This window comes from Apaloderma vittatum, unplaced genomic scaffold (assembly GCF_000703405.1).
Source record: "Apaloderma vittatum isolate BGI_N311 unplaced genomic scaffold, ASM70340v1 scaffold3961, whole genome shotgun sequence".
Lineage (NCBI taxonomy): Eukaryota > Metazoa > Chordata > Aves > Trogoniformes > Trogonidae > Apaloderma > Apaloderma vittatum.
The window spans coordinates 1-19716 of NW_009698342.1; the positions used below are offsets into that span (position 1 = coordinate 1).

The following is a 19716-nucleotide window of genomic DNA, read 5'->3' on the forward strand; positions in this document are numbered from 1 at the left end:
GTGTCAACATGCTTTTATGTACTTATTTTGACTTTTCTCTTCCTTTTTATTTTTTAGGTTTTCTGGGGTCAAGAGCATTTGAACTGTTTAGTTCTTCTGCAGGAGCTTCTGTGGCAGTACCTTACTAAAAAGGGCAGTGTAGAAAAATTGATGTCTGAACGTACGCACTCCACTTGTTTTTCTACAGAAAAGAGTCAGAGCTCAAAAACTGAGCATACCTCAGATGATCTGAGAACAGGTCTGTTCCAGTATATACAGGATGCAGGTAAAAAGAATATTATTGCTCTCTTTTTCTTTTTCATTTATAAAGAAATGCAGTAGTAACCTATTAAAAATACTTGCCTCTTACAATGAATAAATTTTTTGGAAAAGCAGTTGCAAAGACATCTGCTAGAATGAAAGAAAAATAATACATTTTTGATTTCTTTCCATTACGCTGTAATCTTTTAAAAGTGAGGGAGATTGCTTTTTTATTTTCTCTCCTTTTGATCCTGAGGGGTTTATTTTTAACTACTTTGGTCTTATAAACCAGCATGTTTCTTTCTAGAAATTATAGAACAGATTATAGCTTTCTTTCATTTGACAGAAGCACAAAAACTGCCTGGTGCCTATGAAGTTGTGTTTTATAATGAAACTGAGGAAAGTCCAGGAATGATGTTGTGGAGGTATCCAGAACCCAGAGTCCTCACTCTTGTAAGAATTAATCCTGTTCCTTTTAATACCACTGAAGACCCAGATATTAGCACTGCTGACCTTGGAGATGTTCTTCAGGTGGGTAGTGAGAGTTTTCTACTTTCATTAACAAAAGTAAACACTGCGGTAAAGTGAATGTTTTCAAACTTACATTTATTAAAAATGAGCACGTAACAAATATCAGGAGCTCTATAACATCTACAGGAGGCAAATTCCATGGCTTAAGCACATCTTTAGTTTTCAAACTGCTTGTGCAAACATTTTAACCACTTACTTGTAAAGTTTTTTCCATTACATGATAAGCTATAGCCAAATTTGTCAGATCTATTTTGCAAGGATGCAGAGTTTTGATTCTGGCTTCCTATGATTTGACCCATCAGTCGTTACTTAGAGACTTAATTTGATTTGAAACTGAAACATGTGAGGAAAGACCTGATCTGAAATGGCTGAGATTCAGTGGAATCATTGAACTCAAGTCTCCAACCTAGCCATCCTCTCCCTTGTCTGTGACAGCAGATGGCTGTGGTGCTTTTAGTAAGTTCCATGGGGTGGAGAGAAAGGACCTGTTTTCCCTTCTTTTGCTTAGAGAGGGTTGGTGTGGGCAGTCCGGTTTGAGTGTGTGAGATCATGGAACTACCCTTCAAAGAAGGGCTGAGTACTGCAGCTGTGTGACTCTGTGCCCCAAAAGTAGACCATACCTCATGATTACACTGATCTTTGAGTATTTTTACTTTTTATAATACACAATCAAGTAGTTACATTCTCTTCTGTCTACTGTAATTCGTCTTTATAAATTCACTTGCTCCTTGCACACCTATTTTCATTTTAGCTCAATGTTAATTTTGTTAATCTCAGTTTCCTTTTTGCATTACAAATTGGATCTGTCGTTGGTTTTTTTTAGTTTCCATCTGATTGTTGATCAGAAAAGTGTTGTGAGTCAAGGGAAATAAATATCTCCCAATTCTTCCTATTTGTTCAGAAATGTTGAATTATATTTCATTATTGCTATAATGTTAAAAATCGCTTTTAAAATTGAATTATGCACCAATATGCTTTGAGTTATGGATAAGTAGGATAATCTTCCTCAGATAAATGGAATAATGTTATTACTGTGCGCATACCGTAAGTGAGATCATGTAAGTGTCCTGCCAATTTCTTTGCCCTCTAGACAGCCAAATGTCAACTCCTTTCAGTTATATGAAAATTAAAATTAAATGGAAAAAAAATCAGCTCGACTTGGCATGAGGTTTGAATCAAAGATCAAAATTGTGTTATTGTATGCTGTCTTGATGACCCTATTAGGTTGCTATGAAAGCCAGCAGTTTGCCTTCTTTCAGGATGGTATTTTCAGAGCACAGCACACCAAGTTTTTGATATAATTACATTAGGCTCCCATTATAGATAACGGACATCACGAGCATAATGTATCTGCTTGTGTAATAATATTACCCTGTACAGGGGGAGTACTAGTGGTCCTTCAAGTGGGCGTATGTGACTGAACTTGTAGTAGCACAACGTTCTGCTGCTTCGTGCTTCCATGCTACGAACTAGAGGAAAGTTCATTTCCCCTACAATTGCCTCAGACAGTAAGACAGAAACCAGGAAGCACTCTGCTACCAGGGTTCAGGTTCTGTCAACTTCTTCTGGTCTTTGTGTGATTCTTCAGATTTGCATTTTATCTTATACATTGAACACAGAGAACTGTTTCCATCAGTCTTATTTTAAGTTTGCAGTCGAGTATCCCTGTATACCTTCCCACCCTCATGGTTTTTACTGTGGCAAGCTCTTTTCTCAAGGCATGTCAATTTTATGATTATTTAATTCTTACTAAGTCTGATATTACTACTTTGGACTTTCAATTACAAAGGAAGAGATAAAAGAGTTCAGCCAAATTAGAAGACATTTATTCAAAAACTATGCTGCTGGGCACATGGAGTGTAGAAATGCCTAGAGAATGGTCCACAGTTTAGTAGTGGGCCATTAATTATGGCAGCAACTTTTGCCTGGCTCTAGATGGTTATTCATCATATTTTCCAGAAATGTTCTTGCACCTACACAGGGCAGCTCTACATAATGTAGATAAACAGCCGTTTTAAACATAGACAGTGTGTATTTTTTTATTAGTCTAATATCAGTATGTGGGTGGTATAAGTAATACAAAGTCAATTTTCAAATTCTTTAGGTAAACTACATTTACCAAACATCTCAAACTTCAAGTTCTGATTTAAATTAATCAAGAGGCCTTTCTTCAGGTCTACTTTTCTCTCTGTATGGATATGTGTCTCTTTTTTCAATACTGCGTATTTAGTGCATCTGGAATATTCTCAAAATATTTTATTCACTTTTTAACATGAAACATTACAGGAACATCTGAGAGCTAAAGACTTCAGCTTTTTTGAAAAGTGTTGGAAAAAATTAAAGACAATAGTATCAAAGTATACTAATGAGATTTTTAAAAAAATTTCTCAGGATAGTCTATATGTTCAAATGCTAGGAGGGCCCATAATGTCATCAACTGTGTTAACCCGCCTCCCTTAATCCTTTACTTCATGTAAATCCAAGCAAAGGTGCACTTCTGTAGTTTGTCTTGAATTAAAAGTTTCTGTTGCACGTTCTTTCTTTCTAAGTTGCAGTGCCATTTCATCTAGCTTTTGATCTTTCTTAAACTTTTGGCATATCATTTTAATCATGGGTAGCTTTTAAAAGTCTCTTTGATTTTATAGCTATTCTTCAAATTCCTGGAACTTGCAAAAGCTCCACCTTAAAGAGAATTTTTCTAGATATTCAAGTTCCATGTCATCTGCTACAGCCAGAGGATAAGCAAACAGCTTCAGATTATAGGAGCTGATATGAACTATGTTGTTTCTGTAAAACCTTACCTTGCTTCTATTTCTGGATTGTCCCAAGAGTTAATGCTTATGCTTTTGCTTTTTTGTGCTTTTGCTTGTGTTGTTGCAAAGGTAAGAAGTTTCACTGGTGAAATTTCTAATACTTTACTTTTTTACAATCCTGACATTATCGCTTTTATTTCTGGTGGGAAAGGGAAGAACTGATGTTTCTGCTGTGGTGTAGCATGTTGCATTTTCTTTATAGTTTTGAAATAGAAGTTTGATCTATTTGTTTGGAAGAAGTGAGAAAGATTCCTAGATGCACTTACAAGAAACCACATCATGATTGTATTTCTTTTGGGAAAATGAGAGTATCTGAACCTGTTGTTCTTGTTTACCAGACATTACAGCCCCTTTCAATTTAATTTTTAATCCCTCATTGTCCCGTTTTCGTATGCTACAAATGTTCTTTGATTCTGTGTGTTCTATCAGATACCTTGTATTTGATGAAACACCTTTAGACTTCCCTGGAACTTCCCCTTAATTTTTTTTTACGGAGTTCCTGTTCAGTGACCTAAGCTGTTTCTTACTCTCAGGTACTGAAGTTGCAATCTGACATCACTTCTAGCCCTTTTCTGTTCTGGAGATCTTTTCTCATTTCACTCTCCTTAGGTCTACATCACTGAATATACCTTCTAAGGACAGTTTTAAAGTTTGTATAGCAGTGTGTACAAGTACTTACAAATGAAGAAAGGACATACATGGGTATTATTTTTGGAATGCAAAAGCAGTTAGGTGAAGCAAAACCCAATTTAGCTCTGTGCTTACAAGTGTTTTGGGTGCAAACTTGTATAGCTAATTGAAAAAAAAAGTTAATACTGACTTCTGTATCAAGGAAGAGATGTGCTATGGATATAGAATATTCCCGAATCTTTTATACTCACATCTTTCTAGTTCTTTCATCAAGACTATGAATTCTTGACTGTCTGTCACCTTCTGTTTCATTGCTACTGGTGGTTTCCTGTTCTCCAAGTTGTGACATTTTTTGATCAGTGTTTAGAAAGTGCTAGATACAGCTAAATATCTCAGTAAAATCAATGTGAGGGTGAAGGAATATATGCACAGGAGCGGTAGAATCATAGAATGGCCTAGGCTGGAAGGAACCTTAGAGATCATTTAATCCAACCTCCCTGTCATAGTTCCATGTTCTTGTGAGAAGGAAAAGGAAATGTACTGTGTTTTGACTTTGGGTGATAAATACTTGTAATGTGATAAATACTGCTCTAATCCACCATGAATGTATCCCTTGTATAAAGGGGATCTACAGAAAAGACCTTCAAGCGGCAGTTCAGATGTTGATAAAGACATACACTTTTGATCTTGACAACTGCTGAGGTTATTTTTAAAATACATGGAATGGAAAAAGCGTATTCCACTGATAATTTCGCTTAAGACAGCATTCATTTCATAAACGTGAAGTTAATCCCAGTGCTGACTCCACCTAATGTCATGTAAACCAGGATAATCAATTACTGCACAAATCAGCAAGGGCAAAGGGTAGAATGGTGTTGTTGTGAGAATCATATTCGCACCACTGGAGCAGAGGAAAGTTCAAACTTGGAAAAATATCACAAAATTAGTTCAAAAGATAATAAGCAAGATGAAGGATCAATTCTATTACTTTAATATATTGAAGATTGGTATTGGTACATCAAAAAGTCTCTTTGGGACTGTCTCAGATAGAGCAGGTGAAAGTTTCACCAGCATTCTTGAATGATACAAGAGAAAGTCCTGTGGTTCAATATATGTGGATGAGTAACTTTAAAAGTCTGTTTTATTATGTACTTAAAATATGTACACAAAACCAGGGAGACAAAGCATACTGTTCCTGCTCCAAAACAGTTAATGTTACATTTATGGTACTTTCTTGTGCAGATAATTTCTGTATTAAAAATTATGCGAATGTTTATAGATTTTTCTCAGCAAGTATTCCTAGGTGAAGACTTCAGGTATGCCTCACTTTCCCAGTTTTACAGTAAATTATGTTCTCCAAGGCAACTAGCTTGTTATAGGGCAACAGGTCTTTATCGAGAACCGTGATGTTCTAGTTTTGTAGCAGTTAAAGTTGAAATCTCTTGGTGATGATGATTCTCGTTCTTGTGAATCTGTCCATAAAAGGTCTTTCGCTGAGGACTTTGAAACATGGCAATAGCCTTCAAGCAGAATATGTGTTATAAGGAATATAGAAATGCTTCTTGCAGGGAACAAGAGTGTACTACACAGTCTAAACTGCAGAGGAAGGGCTTCATAGTGTCTCGTCTCATCTCCCAAATGATGAGAACATTGGCTTGAGCTGGTTGCAGGGACAGCTGAAAGGGAATGTGTGGCTGTTTCCTCCATCCTGATTGTTCTGGTTGCTTTGGAAATACGGCATTAGGAAGAAAGGATTAAGAACAATTTCTAATTCCACACAATAGTTTATGGTTGTGCAGGTAACACAACTGTCCCAAGACATAAAGAATAATTGAAGAAGCATGTATTCCATGTCATAGCAAGGGACTGTATTTCAGAGCTGTCATGTAATGCTGGATTCAGCCATGCTTGTACAAGTTCTTGGATCTGCCAGGTTGCAGCATTTGACAAAGGATGAATGTTCTTCATTTCTTTGGTATTTTTACACAGGAAGTTGCAAGGAAAAAAAACACCTCTTAGTGACTTTCAAATTGTACAGATAGAATATGGAGTTAGCTATATTTAGACATTTAAGCTCAAAAAAATACTGTTGGATATCTTTGATGTGGGCCTTAAAACTACTTGTGCTATGTGTCTAGTTTCCCAAAGTTGTCCTATGTTTTCCTGCAGTCTTGGGAATTTCAGATTTACGATTGTCTTTACCTCTGATTAGCCTATGTTATTTTACTTTTCTGATTTCATCTGGGCCACATTTTTGTATCATTTTGTTCTTTACCAGGAACAAGGCTGACAGGTTTGGGTTGACAGGGGAAAGAGCAAAGATTGGGGGGGTCTCACCAAGGTAGGAAAGCAATTTCTATGTCATCAAGTAAGTATTCTGCTTTTCTGTGCAAGCAGGTGAATGGGACATGCAAATGATTTCTTGTATAGCTGGAGGTGGAATTTAGCTAGTGATTTTTACAGAGGTGCTCAGTGTTTGCCCTTCCATTGTAGGTGTCTTTCCATTAAGGGATTGATGCTGTCCCGTATCTCACACAAAAAGCTATATATTGTCACAGGAACATTTACACAAGTGGCCATGGATTTAAAAGGTGCAGAAAACCAGATTTATCTAGTCCAAGTAATTATATAATGTATAACACCTCAAATCCTAAGCTCTCTGATTTATTTAAGCTGCATCACCAACACAGACGTGAAATTCTTTCTCCTGGACTGTCATCCAGTGAGAGATACAAGCTGTTAAAACTTACAAGACAAAAGGAAGATAATCCGTGACATTTGTTCATTTCTCCATATGAAGTTAAAATAAAATACCTACTGAACTGTAACCCTGAAAGGTTTTTGTATTTGAGGATGTTTCCCTTGTGTACCTGCCAGGATTCCTGTTGCCTACAAGTGTAGTCAGCACTATAACAACTGATGACAAGATGAGTGTGTGCTGAGTTCTCCTTTTTTTGGCCTTTCTTCTTTATAGCGTCCTAATAAACAGCACTTCTTCCTGCTTTAGAAAAATGGTAATTAAATTAATCAAATCTCAAGGTCTACTGGAGAAAATTAGGACAGTGAATATAGTTCTGAGGCTGCAAAGGCTTAATTGAAATTTGATAAGGAAATACTAGGTAAATAAAACCACTGTGGTAAAATTCACTCAGAGCATTTACTGAGATGGCAAAATATCTTTTAGGAGAACATAAAATATTTCCACCTTCAAAAGGTGAGGGTTCAAAAAGTTCTCTGTTGCATTATCTTACATGCATTTGCTACTTAAATAAATCGTTTGCAAACTGTGCGATATTTTCAACACTGTCAGCCAATAAACAGTCATTTTCCAACACCTTGCAGTTGTTAAAACAGTGGCTTAAAACTTAAGAATGACTGACATTAGACCTACTGTAAGTCATTTTTCCAGGAAGGATTTGACATGACAGTCAACTGGAAAAGAATTATGATCAACGTCAAAGACATTCATTTTTCCTTTTAACGGAGAATACCTCATTTTTGGCTGGCTCTGCTTCCTTTTTACTTTTCATTCCCTGTTGGGGCTACAGTGTTCAGCTGGGCATTTGAGAGTCTGGGAAAAGAGCTTTTTGGGAAACCACAAATTTTATTCATGTTTGATTTATTTCTTACATTCCCAAAGCAACAACTATTTTGGAAATCCAGATGATTTGTGTGTGACAGGTTAGTGATTTAAGTTCGTGGTATTATGGGATAATAAGCTGTAAAGTTCAACTATGCTTATCGATAAACCTGTCAGCTTGCAAATTTTCCAATCTACTGCGGTGAAGTTCAGTGTTGTCTTCAAATAATCAGACTTTTTAAGTGGATGGTGAAATAATTTGTCTAGCCATTGTGAATTGCTTAGAAGGCGCATTTGGTGGTTTGTCTGGGATCCTGCTTTTTAAAATTACATTTCTTCTTAATTCTACCTTTTGATGTTATTAAAAATAAGTCTTACTGGTCCTACTACTACTGTACGTAGACTGTATACAGTGTTTTTATGATCTCATGATTGTGTGAAGAGTTGCAACGAGCATGAAATGATAGAATGCAGTATAACTATTGAGCATATCTGATCATAAGCTAGAACTGTAAGAGATGTCTTTAATTCTCATGTAGGAAAGCGCTCTTCTGTTGGTAGAAGCAGTGTTTACATCCGTAAACAACTGGCTTGCTTGTAGCCTGAGCCTCTTAGACTTCAGATGATCTAGATTTGAGCAAGTTTCGTGAGGCTGGGCACAGTTTTGCACATGTTTTCCAAAGTTAAGACCCTGACTATTAATGCTAAGTATTGTCTTCATTTTCTTGCAAGGAAGGAAGTAAGGGCTAAAGGAGTTGCAGTGTTACACAATGAGTCTTAAGCAGATGTTGAAATAGAACCCCTTCTCTTTAGGAATTCCAGCTTTAAACGTTATTTGTGAACTTCCTTGCCTGAGAGTGGGATTATCTCGGACTTTACTATTTTGTTACTGTATTTTGTGTGTATAATCTTAATTATTTTGCTGTGTGATCTTAGTGTTCACCGCATCTAGATGAGACTGTATCGTTTGGCCTACAGTTTCTGTACAGTCTGCAGGGAGTTAAGCGTAACTCGTTGGGAATGTTAATGGAAGTTGTGCATAATTTGCTTGTGCATCACACTGAAATTTACCCTTTGGGGTTAGTGAGCCAGTGAAAATTCTACCGGGTGCCAGAGGACTGACGAAACCATCAGATTATTTTAATGACAGATTTACACTCTCCTCGTGTTCTGTACTTTTCAGATTTGGGAACTCTGATTTATGAAACTTTGCAAACCCAAGTCCTTCCTGCTATACGCTGATCTTGTGGCACTTCTTGCAGGAGTCAGGCTTTACTGTCGTGAGAATATGTGGTCAAAATAGCCCATACACTGAAAGTTTTGCGGTACTTCATTTACTAATAGACTGCTGCCCTCAATCCCAGAGGTGACTACATTTCAACACCATAGTGCTCGTATTATTGATAAATACTGAAGCTTAGGAAATGAAAAGCCTTAGATAAAACATGGAAGATTGTTCCTGTGTGAGAAAAAAGAGAATAAGGAGTATTGCAAGAAGTGGGTAAGTCCCTAATGTAAAATCTCCTATCTATATACTTTTGTTTCTCAATACTTGCAACATTAAATTTAAGACCCTGATGAATTAAATTAAATAGTCTTGCTTTTGCTATTAGAAAAACAAATGATCTTCACATAAACTCAGTCTCAACAAAAATAACAGAGGAAAAAATGGGTTTGACATTTAATAGTACAAGCATTTTCCTGTTTAAAAAGTCCTGCAGAAATCTCAGTTATAGCATAGCGCTATTCTGTATTTTCTTAACAAAAGCTGTTAGTGTGTTTAGAGTAATTTTTCCATAATGAAAAAAGCCAGTATCTGTGACAGATTACATTACTATACACACCTGCATTCGCTCTGAACCTGCTAGCCTGATAAATTGATAAGATAAGTTGGTCACATGTTGTTTTAAAAAGGCAAAGAACATAATTCCTAATAAAAGAATGCTACATATTTCTTCTAAAAGGTTAAAAAGCATTTCTCAGGGCTCTTAAATTACCATATTCTGATACCAAGGGAAAATAAAACCTGGGCTTAGAGTCTTGTTTGTACTTAGAGGGCTTTCCGGACAGGAAGGCAATCTTGATGCAATTCAGTAAACCACAATACCAGTGGGGCACTACAGGTGAAAAAATTGCAGCTGTACCCCTCACCACAATGTATTACAACTGTACAGTGGAAGATTTCCTGTACAGAAATAGGGCTTGGTTAACTTTGTTTCCCAGGAGTAGATCACATTAAAATGTTATAAAATCATGATTTCCTGCATTTGAATGCTTGTGGTTTCTCAATTGGTTCCAATATTACAAAGGGTTTTTTATAGCTTCTATTAGTTGAAGATGTATAGAAGCTTTTTTCCAAAGTCAGCTAAAAGGCAGTTATGTATTTTTAAAGAACAGTTTCTCTCAGAAGACAGGAGTTTTCTTTCACATCTCTTTATTATAGCTATTTAACATTTATTTTAGAAACTGCACTGCAGATATGCATTTAAATGAAATAAACAGGCTAATAGGACCATAAATAAATTTATAAAAATGGAGTTGAAAGAGACAAGGTGTGTGTTAGTACTCAGAAAGCAAAATAGTGGTTATTTGCTTTATTCAGCCAAAGACCTCAGTATGGATAGGGGGGAAATTAAATTAAGCAGATATTCCACATTCAGTTTTAAAGTGAGTGTTTATAATTTACATATTCTTGCTTTAGGATAAAATGTGCTAAACCAAATTCAAAGAGAAGTAAAACAAATTCTGTGAATAAATTGTATGGGATACTTTTGAAAAACTTCTCTGGTTGTGATATCTGATTATTCCTGAGTATTGAAAATTGAGAGTGCACCGTAGTGGAGTAACTTTTACAGCCTAAAATATATGGGTATGTGTCAAAGTACAGAAAACCATAATAAAAATACAAAGCTAGAATGTTTTTAATCCTTGTAGTACTGCTAATCCTAGTACTACTAAATTAGTACTAAATTTTTACCTCACTGTAAACCACTACATTTTTTTTCCCATTTAGATCTTCATGAAAAGGGAAAATTGGTGGTCTGTAGCTGTGCCAGGAGAGGCTGTTTTCCACACTGACATGATATAATCTTAGTCCTGAGGAAGGCTAAAAAAATGTTATGGAGTGAGCAGTTTGGTTTGTAGCACTCTTTCACGATGTCAGTCACAGAAGATAAACAGGAACGTTGATGCTGAAGTATCCTACAATTGTCCAAAATGTTGTTTCACTGGACAGATTGGATTGTGTGTGTTGTGTGAACAGGCATATTAGAGAGGTTTTATTCTATTCAGTATTAATTTTGTTTTGAGCATTTTTTCTACATAGTATGTTCTTCTGCAGGGTTCCTTTGCTCATTTAATATAAATAATACTTCAAAGTCAAATTTAAAACTAATATTCTTGGTAGTTAATGCCAAGAATTTTTTCCTAATAAAAATCTGGATAAAGCTTTTTACTTCCTACTGCTGCGACTTCTGTTCACCTAATGGGAGAACTGTATTTTTAAGGCAGTTGGCCTTAAAACAGTAGAATATCCTAATAACAGAACAGCTTTATTACAGAGCAATCAGTTCATTCATGCTCAGGAAGCTGGAGTTAAAATCTCAGCATGGGTTGGCGTCTGACACAGAGTGCTAGTTTGCATTGTATTCTGCCTCGCGTTCACTTAGGTGGCCCTGCTCGGAGAAGATAAAACACACACGCGCTTCCTGTCTTCTGTGTGTGTTTTCTTGTACAGTAGTTGTTTCTGGAACAAGAATAACTTCATTTCCAAGAGGAAGCGCCCACCATCTGAGGGACTGAGACTGAAGAAATGAACATTTATTCTGTGGAAGCCTATTTTCTAGCAAAAACATGAATCCAGAGGAAGCTTCGCTGAAAGCAACATTAAGCATATTCTGTAACCCAGCTGTTAATGTCGTTCTTTCTCTCTCAGCTGGACAAGATGCGTTTTGCAGCCTAGGAGATCTGCATAAGTGTAGTTAAAGGTCCGTTTTTCGTATTGAGTGTAAAAATTGTATGCTCCAGCGTTTAAGTAATAAAACAATGATGCTTTTATATAGCCTTCATTCAGCAGCCTCAACGCTGTAGGCAGATGACTGTAAGACTTTTCCTAGAGACAAAAAAAAAGATGTCTGTGAAGAAGATGAGGTTAGCTAAGAAATTGAGATTTGTCCTAAATGGCAATAATGTCTGTTTCTTAAGACCTGTTGGCATTACAGCAATATTTGTAATGAATAATAAGTCTAATCATTTATGGTAACTTGGCGGCTTGTGGGAGGACACTGATGTTGGCCCTCTGCTCGGCTACAGAAGCATGCCTGGTAATCAACAGTGTGCACGCAAGGCTTTTCAAGTCCAAATCAGCAAAATAATCTAAAACTGGGAGGGTAACAGCAGGTCACAGGAAAATCTAGAAGTATCTTGTGATCATGAAAGCCTTTAAGAAACACACATGGATCAACAGCCATTTCTCTCGCATCGTGTCTTATTATTTCACATAATTTTAAGTGAGAATAAGGAGTATCCGTGTGGTCAATAGGGCTTACAACACATGGGTGAAAAATATTAAAGTGTAACATAGCATTTAACAGATTCTGTAGCATTTCTTGACCCCTAGTTTCCAAATAGGAATGAAATGATTCTGGTACAGATAATGCGTAACAGAATGTATGATGAAGAGGAAAAAATCTTAATCTGTCACATTCTAGTGCATTAGTAGGAATACTTCATTACGATTATTAATACTGTTTTGCTGACAGATTAACAAGCATGCAGGAAATGGCTTGAAGGATGCAGGTTTTTAAGAGGGTATTTTAGTTTCTTTTTGCTTGGGGTTTAAGGGTGTGTTTTCTGTGAAATGTATATGATAGAGGTTTCAGCTCTGCTCAGTTCTAGACAGGTTCTGTTTGTAGAGAGTTCATATATGTTTACAGAGATTATTCTCTTTATGAATATGTAAGTGTGATATATACGAAGATTTTTTTCTTAAAATAGAGCAAAACGAGATTCACAGATGACAGGAATCCACACTCTCCTAGTTCAAAAGATTTCTGCTCCAAGGCAACTGTTTCAGCTGAGTTGTTTCTTTGTGTCACATACTCACAGGGGCAAGACTAGAACTGTCACTCGGAGGCAACTGCTTTCCTCCCTGTCAGGATTTGCTAATGCATCGTCTTCATTCTTCATCAGAACAGGTCCACACAATTTTCAGACACCCCATGTCTATAGTCCACAGCAGTAAAGAGAAAAAGGAGGAAACTTCAAGTTCCCTGCTTTGTTTTAAATGTGTTTATCTTGTTCACAATTTTTTGTTAGAAGTACTTAAGAGTTTAGGTTATTTTCCTATAACTTTCACTTCTGCTTCTGATGTCACTTTTTAATCCTGCTGCAAAAAAGCATTTGACTGCTGTTTTGCTCTCTATTGCCATCATCATCATCCTTCAAAATAAGCATTTGTGCCATAGTGCCATGGCTTTCTGGCAAAATTGAACTTGGTTAAATCTAAGCCCACAATTAAATAATAGTTTTATGCACATGTGACAGGGGCTGTATAGTAATGGTTCTTTTTGCATTTTACACATGAACAAAATCATTGCAATTAAAACTTTCTTTGAGTGCTAGGAAAAAAGGAAAAAATATGAGAAGTGTCTGGTGAAGAAGCATACTTGTTTAGCAAAGAACTTTGTGGTTAGATATGCTTCATTAGTGTTTAATTTTATAGAGGCAACACTAGCAGTCACATTTTCTAGGAGATAACAATTATGTGAATTATAGCTTATTCTTTATTCAAATGTAAAAGTACCATATTTAATTCTACATATGGGGAATTTTTTGTTGCAGCTAATTCACTTATTCCCACTGCCTATGACTCAGTTCTGGCATTAGAGCCCATTTGCAGGCTTTCACAAGTGTTATTTTTGGCAGCTAACATTGCCCAGAGCTACCATCTTTCGTTTAACTTATACAGATCAGGCATTAGTAATAAACCCCCTAGAACAAATAAAGCTAGATATGTAGGAATTAAAGATTCTAAGTCAACTAAGTCTTTTGCAAGGTTCAAACTGGAAAGCCTGCAGTTTGGACAGTCCCAAAGCATGAGCTATATTTTGTATAGGCAGTCACACAAAGTGTGTCTTTGACTTTTTACTTCTAATATGCAGATACTGCCTTGAAACATACTGTCTCTTGCTCTGGTAGATTTCTTGACATGTTATAATACAGGAAAAAAAATATGAGCAAAAATAAAGACTAATCATTTCAATATATGCTTACCAGCCTGCTTTTATCGTTTGGTGATGCTTTCTTTCTGGCTACGCGTACCGCTGAGTCCAGCGGTCATTCCTGTGCCTTTCCAAATTCTTCATAATTCACTTAAGATATTACCGTGACGTTCCTAAAAGGCAAATATACTATGTTAGGTTATACTAGAGCCTGAAGAGGAGTTATTACTTCTTCATGGCATAAAAATTGTTTTGATCATTTTACTTAGCCATCTTTTCCTCAAGAAAAGTTTAAATAATTCCACCACCTACTGAGTGGGGATTTGGGGGATATTTTTACGATATGTATGAAATCTGGTTTAGGTTTTTTTCAGGTTTTGATCTGCCTTTATTTTCAATCTCTCTGTATTACTTTCCTCTAGCTTTACTGATACTTTAACATTTTTTTGTATTGTAATGCCGCTTAGGGAGTTTCCTTCGTGTGCTCTTTAACTTCTTCATCCAGCTCTTTAGTCTGAGTGGGAAGAGAATTCATCACCTTGCTTAGTCTGTTTTAAAATGTTGACTACTTGTTCTGATCCAATTTTTTGAGATTCTGATTTAGGGAAACTTGTATATAAAGTAATGTTTTGTTGTAAGATGTAATCTAAAAGAAATGAATATCCTAAATAGCAGAATAGCTTTACAAGACTTTTGTTGCACACATATTACTCAACAGCATTGACAAGAAAAGATAACTTAGGTTTTGATAGGCAATAGGAGATACAAGACCAAACCAATTATTTAAATATATTAAAGCAGGCTCCTAGAAAATATCAAGGCATTTTAAGAACTGAGATTTACAAATATGCAGAAGTAAATTCTTCTGTATGCAGAAGTACCTGTGCAACCATGAAAGGCTGCAACCTTTTGTCAGAAATTATACAAATCCTTTTGTAATGAATTATTCCAAGACTGTATGCTATAGGAAATATGCCAGGTATTGCAATATTTTAAATAAAATGAAATGTTTTATCACCAGTGGAGACTGTGGAGATTTAGAAAAGAAGTATGTGAGTGTGAATGAAAGATGGTGGATGCTGGAAGTTGCTGTTTATGTGTTAATAGTTAACATAGGGAAATTCCTTGAGTATATCCATAATTGAGGGGTAGGAGCATTACTGTGGTATTGTCATTTTGAGTGTTTGTCCACAGACATTAAAGGTTAAAATAATTCAACACTGAGAAGTTTTGAAGAAATCAAACTTTAGAGTGAAGAGCAAAAAGAATAAATATAGTGTGGCTTTGAAATATGGCTACAGACACGATAATGTAATATCCCATATTGCTGTTGTTGTGCACAGCATCATTGTAGAGTTAGTAACACAGAACCAAGAAAGTTGCTTTCTGGGTCGTCAAGCCCAGCCTCCTCCCATCAAGGCTATGCTTGTTGCTGTCTCCATCATATTAACAAATCAAGCTTTTGAAAGCAGCTGTCATGAACACCAAAGCTGTCTTTGAAGCTCACTGTCTTTTCCTGTTTGGGTTTCTAGCTTTACACTTTATTCATAGAGCTACTCAGTTTTGACCCATAGTTTCTATAGACCTTTTCCTCTATTAACTGTTTCTCTTCTGCGTCTGGGTAAAGCAGTCATCTTCCTTTTATTTCCTTCATTTGATCCTCAACTCTGCATAGATCCAGGTGTGCAATAATGCAGCTTTAATGTGCAGAATTGGAAATGTGTGATGTATTCCAAATGAGGGCCCACTGGTATCTTATACTAGTCAAGTATATTTGTCCCTTGCTTCTGGAAAATATTTTACCTGATGTCTGTCGGGATGTCATTTGCTTTTTCCGGGCATCGTCATACTACCACATAGTTTTCCAGATGACATTTATGTATCTTCAGCATTTCCAATTGAATATGCAGCTTATAGAAAAATATGTTGCTATGTTTATGTATATAATGTACATTTTTTTTATTTTGAATCAATCCCTTTTCCTCAGATTCTAGTCTGAAATAAAATCAGCACTCTTGATTGATAGTGCTACAGTACTATATGGTATATACATTTCTGGCATCAGAGTTTTTCTCACAGTTATCAGATACATTTTTCTTTTTATTATTTTTCCTTCATCCTGGCCTTAAAAAAAAGTTTCTGTGGTTGCTTTTTTAAGTCTTCAGGTATCATTGTGACTTGACAGATGTAGTAAAAATCCATGTTTCAGGCTTTGTGGTTCCACATGTTAATTCTTCCAGAATTCTTTGGTGATTATTTATGTTCCCTTGCTCACCGCAGCTTGAACTGCTGAGCTCCCTGAATTTTCCTTCTTAACCTTCATTCCTCTTAATTAATCATCCTGCCGTTGCCTCTATGTGCATTATAGTCCTTACTGAGTAACAAGAAAGAATACTTGCAGAGCTTTTTCTAGCTGTGCCTAGACTTGCATCTCTCCACATTCTTACTTTTTTCCTGGTTATTTATATATCTATGTCTATACATAGGAACATGAATTGCTTTATTATCTACTTTATATCAGCTTGACTTTTTGTATTTCTTGAGCATGTATCTCAATTCTGAAATCTTCATATCTGACAGAGTTTGCATTTGTTTTAAATTCATGTTCTCATTCACTTTCATGCTATTACTCAAAAAAAAAAAAAAACCGAGGAGGCATGAGACACAACCCTTTATAATTTATGCTTTTATTAAGATTTCTTTTCTATTTTCTAAACTGTCACAGTTTAACAGGAATAATCCAACGGATGTGATAAGATGGAAGCTACTATATATTTATTTGGTTTGGGTTCTAAAAAACACACAGTTTTCTAAATAGCATAGTCCATGAAAGGAAAAATCTTATTATTACAGGTACTTCATGATTTGTCTCAGGATTTTTATTCACCTGTCAGCCCACCCCAAGGCATTGTGCTGCCTATCATCATTTTAACTCTCCATCTTTGGGCATTTTAGTAGACAATAAATGAGTAATTAATAAATAGATATTTTATATAATAGAATTAAAAGTAGTTCAGGCAAAAAATAATTTAGTGCTGATTAGAATATCCTTGATACCATGATGTGATGATATTGGATGGATTTTTTGGCTGCATACTACAAATAATGATTAGCTGAATTGTCTTTGTTATTCTTGAATGCTGTGGAACAAGTGACTATTTCTGTACCTAGTAAGAGAACATCTGAAGAGTTATACTGCGATGATGTTGTAAAAACATTTTAAGTCAAGATAACGCGGAATCTGAGTCATGGTTATAATTCTGATTTTCTATATGGCAGATTATTTTTATTTAGTTACTTTTGCACTTTTTAGCGTTTACAGTAAATCCCATTATGTTTGCAATCAAGCATAAAGTAATTATGCCTTCTCACTTTTATCACAGATTCCTTGCAGCTTGGAGTACTGGGATGAGCTTCAGAAATCATTTGTTGCATTCCGGGAATTCAGTCTATCAGAAAGCAAAGTCTGTGAGTTACAGCTGCCCAGTATCAACCTTGTGAACGACCAGAAAGAGCTCATAGCATCTGATCTGTGGAGGATTGTCCTGAACAGCAATCAGAATGTGGCTGATGACCAAAGGTAATTTTCAAGAAGGAGGGAAAAATGAAATCTAATGCTATACTCTTGAGATATCTTTTTCAGGAGACTTGGGAAATGAGAAACTGTTTGCCTATGCAGTAAGAGTAGCTGATCTTAAATGACCTGCACTCAAGGGCATGGAGATTGCACAAAAAGAGCTCTCTTTTTGAGTTATAGGCAGCCTGGCAGCGTCATATTCATCCATTTTCTGAATACAAGGATTACTGTAAAGTGAAGACTAACAGGCCATTTCCTGAACCCTCATAGCTGCACAAGGCAGTAAAAATTGCTAATTTACAAAAGAAGACTGAGGTGCAAACCATTGCATAATGTAGTAGTAAACATACTTCTTCCATCACTCCCCATACAGCACCTTTATTCAGTCCTCAGTGCAAGTCAATGACTAAAATATGCCAAGTGTCTATTTTAACTATATTAATAAAACTTTGGTATTTCAAGAGCATTACATTATTAATTACACAGCTTGCTTACTATGCTAGCAGTAAAAAAATTGATGTTTTTTCAAACACTAGGGATCCATTTTTCATTATGTTTACAGCTGGAAGCAATGTACAGTGACAGATACTCACTCATCTATTCAGTTTTGGTTATTATGTAGAGTAGGAAGAAATTAGTAGAAGTCCTCTCCCCAAACAGCAGTGGAATTGCATTCAAAGACCTTCTTAACATTTTATAGTTAAAGTGGAAAACACAGAATCATTGGTATTTGATGATTGTTACTGCCTGTGTATGAACACATGCTTCAATGAGTATGTAGCATCCACATACATGTTATGTGAAGCTACACAATTCAGAGAAATCAGGAGAAACAAACACGGCTAACAAAATCAATGAAGAAAATTAAAACATCTGGTTTCCATTAATAGTATCAGGTTGGAAATGATTTCTTGATGTTAATTGTGAAAGAATGCGTTTTCATCATTGAGAAGTTAAGTGTTTTAGACAAGGTTAATTCCTCTGAATGTGGGACCTTGGCAAAATTGCCTTCCTGGTCAGCTTAACACTGCAGAAATGTGAACTCGGTGGGAACTGAAAATGAAGTAGTGAAATTTAGTCGATTTTTTTCATCTAGGCATTTGGCACTCTAGTTACTGTTTTCTCCTCAAATTGGGTTCATCACTATATGCAATATTTCACTCAGAGAGCTCCAATAAGCTAATAGTTGTAATTGTTCAGAAAGAGGCTAGGGTTAAAATGAAATACAAATAAATAAAAAAAATATGAAACCAGTTTGGACTGTGATTAACATGAGGAACATTTTGCAACACATGAATTCACCTGCCTAGAAGGTCTAAACTCGTGAGATGCCAGCTGGGAGGCTGCAGACCTGCTCCGCTAAAGTGACCATCCTCAGTGGTATCAGGGTGTCGAGTTATAAAGGGGTAGATATATCCTCATGGGCTTGAGGTACCAGGAGACTCCAAGGAAGGCAGCTGTTCTGCCCACTGCACTGATATTGGAAGCACTACGTCATCCACATTGTGTGAGTACACAAAAAGCTGAAGCAGAAACTACAACTGAAAGAACAGGAATTGAGGTGAAGCATTAGCAGTTCACTACATAGGAATAGCAGGAGAGGGGAGAAGGCAGCAAAAAATTTGTGCCACACCACTGAAGCATTCGAAGGTAAATAAACAAAAGAGAGAGGGGGAAGTCAAGGGAAAGTGTCCTGAACTGCCAGTTCCTTAGGCACATGTGCAGAGACTGCAGAGTTGCTGGTCCTGATACTTTTGGTGGCCTGAGAAATTTATAATAGTTTTTACCTACATGAACTGACAGGAGACTGGAAATTTAAATATTTGTGTGGGTCAGGGTGAACTCTACCCAGAAGCCAGAAACCTGAGGGTTACATGAGGGAAACGTCTGATTTCAGTCAGAGAAGAGAAAAGGTTGTATTCCCTGCCTCAGCGTCAGTTTCAGATAGAAATACAAACTGACCCATCTTTTATACCAACTTCAAAAAAAGGTGCACTGCAAGCTTTTTTAAGGATAACTGATGTGGAAGAAGTAGTCCTCACCAACCTGGAGTGATTCTTCGGAGAGAAGCTTAACAGGTCAGAAAATAAAGCAGCTTCTCCTCAGAGGTGAGGCTTTGGCTGA

At 36.3% G+C, this 19716-nt stretch overlaps 1 protein-coding gene across 1 annotated transcript in view; it reads left to right on the forward strand.

Moving 5' to 3' along the window:
- Positions 1–57: 57 nt before the first annotated feature.
- LOC104280347 (vacuolar protein sorting-associated protein 13B-like) overlaps positions 58–19716 on the forward strand; it is a gene marked incomplete at its 5' end in the record, with an annotated part of 79718 nt that continues 60059 nt past the window's right edge. The window contains 3 exon segments of the mRNA XM_009877967.1: positions 58–265; positions 587–771; positions 17399–17595. Coding sequence (XP_009876269.1) covers positions 58–265; positions 587–771; positions 17399–17595 — 590 coding nt within the window.